This window comes from Vespa crabro, chromosome 11 (genome assembly GCF_910589235.1).
Source record: "Vespa crabro chromosome 11, iyVesCrab1.2, whole genome shotgun sequence".
NCBI lineage: Eukaryota > Metazoa > Arthropoda > Insecta > Hymenoptera > Vespidae > Vespa > Vespa crabro.
In genome coordinates, this window is record NC_060965.1 from 2,398,401 (window position 1) to 2,404,400 (window position 6,000).

The window sequence follows — 6,000 nt, forward strand, 5'->3', positions numbered from 1 at the left end:
CGGAAAAACTCACAGGCGTTATCGTTGTTTTCCTCCTTATTAAAAGTGGCCTTCACTTCGTCCCTTTGCAACGGACCCTCGTTATTCTGATAGGGGCTGCCAGTCGCTAGTACAATGGAACTTTTGTTCTTTGCATCCTCGTCGTCAGTGTTGTTCCATTCCGAAAGAACTGTAACATATCATGGGATTGCAATTAATAATTTTTCAATGAAACGATTAAAATTTTTCAATCGTTCCAATATACTAATATCTATATGTATATAATTATAAATATTGTCAGAGGTGTTCATTGAAGTTAGAATAAAATTATAAATTTAATTTTTATTGACGTATGAATATAAATAGAATTTTTTCCGTATTATTATTAATATCGATATCAAATCTATCGTTATTCAATTAAATGATATTATTTTAATTTTATTTTCTATTTAATATATTCCTATTGTCAAATAGAATTTCTATATTTCGTGGATTTCTACGTTTGAATGAATTTTATAACATACCTGATTCGAAGATTACTTCGCTGAGCATGATCCACCGTGCCGCGAAATATAGTTGAAGCTTGAGAAAGCGAGCGGCACGCGAGTGAAGCTTTATAGTAACCTCGCGGGCTTGCTCCAACACCAGGTCTGGTATGTAAGAGAAATGGACAGGTTCCCCGTTAAACTGGTTTCCACCGACGCCGAGATAAACCTTCGCGTAGGAGAATACCTACGGAGGTTTCAAGCGTGAAATGCCAGCCAGAGTGAGAAGACAAAGAAGACTTTGTTTGGCTTGACAAGTTAAAGCAACGTCTTCGTTTAGAGTCTGAAACTCTATCTCGACTCATCTCGCCAAAAGAGAAGGAAAATAATATAACAATAAATTCTTATCTTTCTTTATTTTTCTTTTTCTTTTTCTTTTTCTTTTTCTTTCTTCTTCTTCTTCTTCTTCTTCTTTTGATTTATTTATTTATTTATTAATTTTTTCTTGTTTTTTTTTTCTTGTTTCCTTTTTTTTTTTTTTATTTACTTATTCATTTATTACGTTTACCTGTACGTCCTTGGTGAAATAATTGTTCATGTGCAGGTGTATGGCAGTGAAGTTTCTTGAGTAATCGAACTCAAACGTTATCTCAACTGGTTTGCCCAACATATTTGGCGTGTCGTTCTTCCATCCGACCCATTCGTATCCTGAAATAAAAACAAAACAAAAATATATATATATATATATATATATATATATATATATATATATATATATATATATATATTTAGAATCAAAAACTCATAGAGAAAGTTTATTAATACAGTAGATAAAGTTGATCTCTTGAAAATAAATTTAAACGATATCGTATGGGGATGGTCGTTGATTAATTCAAGATTTTTAGTACGAGATACGTTCAAATAAATGTACGAATTTATATAATTCATTTGGAATAGTTAAAAAAACAAAAAAAGGAGAAAAAGTAAAAAAAAAAAAAAAAAATAAATAAAAAGCAGTTTTTCGAAACGAAATAGAACGAGGCTGTCAATCTAGCGCTCAATAAAGTTAGTTTAAAAAAATAAAAATAGGAAAAAAAATGAAAAGAGAGAGACAGAGAGAGAGAGAGAGAGAGAGAGAGAGAGAGAAAAAGAGAAAAAGTAAATTTATCGAATCGCTCACTCCCCATTTCCCTTCCAGTACCGATCTGTCCCAATGTAGCGTCCTCTTGAAAAGTATTATATCCGATAATTTTATCGGTGCACGTACCGACGAAAAATGAAACGTCTCGCGTGATCGTAGCGAAGTGACGGCTCCTACGTGACGCGAATTTGATCGCGAATGGATAACCGCATTTTCATTATATTGTTGATTTAATTATGAAACTACGTTCTACCTCTACGTCCGGCCAATGAGTGTTTTCATCTCGATTGAAGATTTAGAGGTAGGTATCGAGTAACGCGTATAAAAATTTCTCTCTACCTATCTATTTCTCTCTCATTCTTCTTTTACACACACACACACACACACACACATATATATATATATATGTATGCGTGTATTCATTCATGGAAGACCTTTCATTTTAAACGTTTACTCTTAAAATTTAACAAGTATATTAAATCGAATTGGCTTTAATAATAACTTTCCTCGAGATATTCATTACGTATCTTTCGATCAATATATATATATATATATTGATTGTATGTATAGGAATTATTATAAATTCATAACTAATTTATTCCGCGGCACAATGCACTTTTATACTAATTAAATGGACGTATTATAGAATTGAATTGGTGATAATAAATCGTGCCTGGAAAATAACGTTCTACATTAATATCGCGTTGGGATCGAGTAGACGAGATTCGTTCGTCTCGTTGTTGTTTTCTTTATTCTCATTTTTTTTTCTTTCTTTCTTTCTTTCTTTTTCTTTTCTTCTTTCTTTCCTTTTTTTTTTGTCCTTCTAATTTCACGTATTTTCATCGCAGAAGTCCTTTAACGTGACATCCGGTAAATAAGCTTTGTTGGAAAACAACGGAACGGTTGAATGCAAGAGTTTTCGAGGCACGAACCAACCACAGAAGCAGTTATTGCACAGCTTTTTCTCTTACCAACCCTCCCGCCATTTAGATTCTTTCTACGAGTGCGTGCGGCATTGGGAGAACACGTTTCCTTTTTCCTAAAGGAATACGTGGATTGAAAATGGGCTGCAACAACCATAAACTCAATGTGAAAAGATAAAACTTCGATCCTTTTCTTCTTTCAACCAACCATTATCCCATTATTTTTATTCCAACGTATGTCATTTTACCGGTATAGAAATCATTAATTATATTTATTGATTTATATGAATTGCAGATATTATATTTACTATATAAAGGTATCATATAATTTTGATTTAATTCAACTCGTCTCATGTCTTGCTGCAATAAGCTGCAAGACTTAATTAAGGAGGATTAATTTGTTAATTTCACCGAAAGAGAAAAAAAGGAAAACAAAAAGGAAAAGAAAAAGAAAAAAGAAACAAAAAGGAGAGAGAAAAAAGGAACGTAGTCCTCGTTTTAGAGGTAATTCTCGCTTAATTCGCTTGCAAAATGTTTACCTTATCGGTGTTAATATTTCCATTATCAGGTAGTACCCGCACAGTGTACCGTGCTAATGAGTTTAATTAATAATGAGCTTAATATATTGCAAATGATACAAGACAAAATTTGAAGCTTTTAATTTAAAACATGATAGAACGATTATAGCAATATCTTACCTTTGTTAATATTCGAATTTATTGTAATAAGAAAATTATATAATTTGAAAATAAATCTATTTTCTTTCTTTTTTTTTTTTTTTACTTTATTTTTGCGAATTAATATTTTTTGTCTTTTTTTTTTTTTTTTTGTCGTTGAGTTTATTATACGTTACGTAGAATTTCAATCGTTTCAGCCGTTTACATGTTGTATGTATCAGAATCATAGACCATTCGGATCGTTCTTCGACAACAACTCATCCTTTAGTTCCTTCTACCCTACGTTGGTATATTCTCAAAGTCCTTGGTACCTTCTCTTGTGTGTTATATCGCTTTGACTTATCCGTCTTTCATATAAACCCCCCCCCATAGAATCTACTACTACTACTACTACTAGTAGTAGTTACCAGTATTACCACTACCACTATGGCAACCATCCTTAATATTGTCCCACGAGTAAATAGTTTTCAGTTTCCTGTGTCGTCGGTGCCTTCGTTCACTATCTACCATCAATTCTAAAGCTTCACGAGGGTCGTAAGATAAGCAACAATGTTTAGGTGTCTAGTGCTTACCGCACGATGATTTTCTCTTCTCTTAACGTTTATATGTATTTTTTTTTCTTTTTTTTTTTTTTTTTTTTTTCCCCCCAAATAGAACTCTAATAAAATTCATAGATCCGAGTAACGATGTTATCCATTTTAAATGTTTTTCTTTTTTCTTCTCGAAATACTCGAAAATAATTTATTGAATTATTTATTCGTAAGAGAAAATAATAAGGAAAAAGTGAAACGATGAGAAAGCTATAGAAATGATGCTTTCCTTTTTTCCTTTCTCTCGTTATTGTCGTTATTTTTATTTCTTTTCTTTTTTTCTTTTTTTTCTTTCTCCCCTTGATTTTTAGCACAATCAAAAGTATCTCGTTCGTAGGTGTCTGATTCTCATTCTCTGGTGTTTTGATTTGTTGTTTTTTTTTTTTTTTTTTTGGCTTTCGAATCATTTGAGTGGCTCGAACGTTGGCACTGCCATGGACTTAAAAGTTTAGAAAGGAATGGAAAAAAAATAGAAGGATATATAGATACGATGCGAGACGTTGACCGCTCCGAGATGTCCCTTGGCATAAATGGAAAGATACAAATGTATCCAGAGAGCGGATAAACAGGCAATGCGGCTTCCAGACTATGTATGGTGCTTCAATATAAATGTAAATTGGAACCGATTTGAGTGCGCTCGTGGAACATGTTTTGGATTCGAGGGTCCAAGCTTTTCCTTCCTTCCTTCCTTCCTTCCTTCCTTTTTCGTCGCATCGAAAGATTATCCCTACCTATAGAATATTTCTCTCTTCCGTTCTAAACTCTCAAACGCACCTGTTATCAACCACCTTGCTCCGTCGCGCCGCATGAAATTTTCCTCGTTCCGTTAGCTCACTCGCAATCCTAACATCGACATTGCCAATGGATAGGATATTAACGAAATATGCGAAACTTGATAAATAATTTCCCTTGTTTTCATTTTATGTTTCCTACCATCGTCTATTTTAAAGGTATAATTATAAACGGCAGGTAGGGACCGGTAAGATGATGGAAAATATTATCCAAGGGGAGTTGTTGCCATGTAATTAAAAAAAAAAAAAAAAAAGAAAAGGAAGAAGAAAAAAGGAAAAAAAAAATAAAACTCCAACCGTGTTCCTCTACCGATTTTGAATAAACTCGAGACGATCGGATGTAATATTATTTACCTTTATATATTTACCATCACGATAATAATTTATGCAAAAGTAAATGTAATAAATTTACGTAGATCAGATATAGAGAAGTAATGATTCGGAAATTGGATGAAATGAAGGAAATTCTTGAATTCACATAAAGGATTATTTGGTTAATAATGATAATGATGAATTATCCTACTCAGTATAATCTTCTATTATCCTCATTGTAATACTAGTAGTAGTAGTAGTAGTAGTAATAATAATATTAGTAATAGTAATAGTAATAGTAATAGTAATAATAAAATAAAAACTTTTATCTTAATTTCTATAAAAGATTTAACAAATGAAATTTAAGAATGTTGAATAAATTTATTATTTTTAATAATATTTATGAATATGAAATTGTTATATAAAATTAGCTTAACCCATTTAAATTTAGTCGTCTCGACACTGCTAATAACGTCGAGAAAATACACCGCCAGACGATGGATGGTATGTAGACGACATGATAAAATCAGTGTCTCATAAAAGCAGTAGGTATATTCAAACATTCTCTTTCGGCTTGGCTCATCTTGTAGACTCAAAGTAAGCTTGTGAGAGATCAGTTAGAAGGTGAATGAATGAGTAAGCGAGACAGAAAGATAGAGAGAGAGAGAGAGAGAGTGAGAAAGAGAGAGAGAGAGAGAGACAGAGATTGAAACGGTATCACTTGAATCATACTAAGATGTCTCTATAGTGCTAATCTGGACACGATCTAACGGCAACCGTAATCTTATCTAGCACGAAGGCATTGCCGTTACCTTTCCCGTTCCCGCTGATGTCCAATCTGAAGTTGTCAGGACCTTTCTGGCCGTCGACAAGTTGACCAAGTCCCCCGGAGAGGTAACCTCCTTCCTCGCTGCCATCGTATGTTCTATCGGAAAGGTCAACCTCCGAACCCCTCTTTATTCCTTGGGGCATGGAATACGAGACCAGACCCTCTAAGAAAAGAAAAAAAGAAGGAAAGAAAGAAAGGAAGAAAGAAAGAAAAAGGTAAGAAGGAAAAGTAATGCCGTATTAGTGTGTTTGACCTTTTACGTCACGTACAATC

The 6,000-nt window shown here is 33.1% G+C and overlaps 1 protein-coding gene across 4 annotated transcripts in view; it reads right to left on the minus strand.

The window, feature by feature from the left end:
• LOC124428079 (discoidin domain-containing receptor 2-like) overlaps nt 1-6,000 on the minus strand; it is a 159,859-nt gene that overhangs the window by 46,737 nt on the left and 107,122 nt on the right. For all 4 annotated transcript variants that reach the window (XM_046971689.1, XM_046971688.1, XM_046971687.1 and 1 more), the window contains 4 exons: nt 5,711-5,890; nt 1,033-1,172; nt 504-711; nt 14-169 (listed from right to left, as the gene is read on the minus strand). In XM_046971689.1, the coding sequence (XP_046827645.1) occupies nt 14-169; nt 504-711; nt 1,033-1,172; nt 5,711-5,890 (684 nt within the window). The remainder of the gene's footprint in view (nt 1-13; nt 170-503; nt 712-1,032; nt 1,173-5,710; nt 5,891-6,000) is intronic.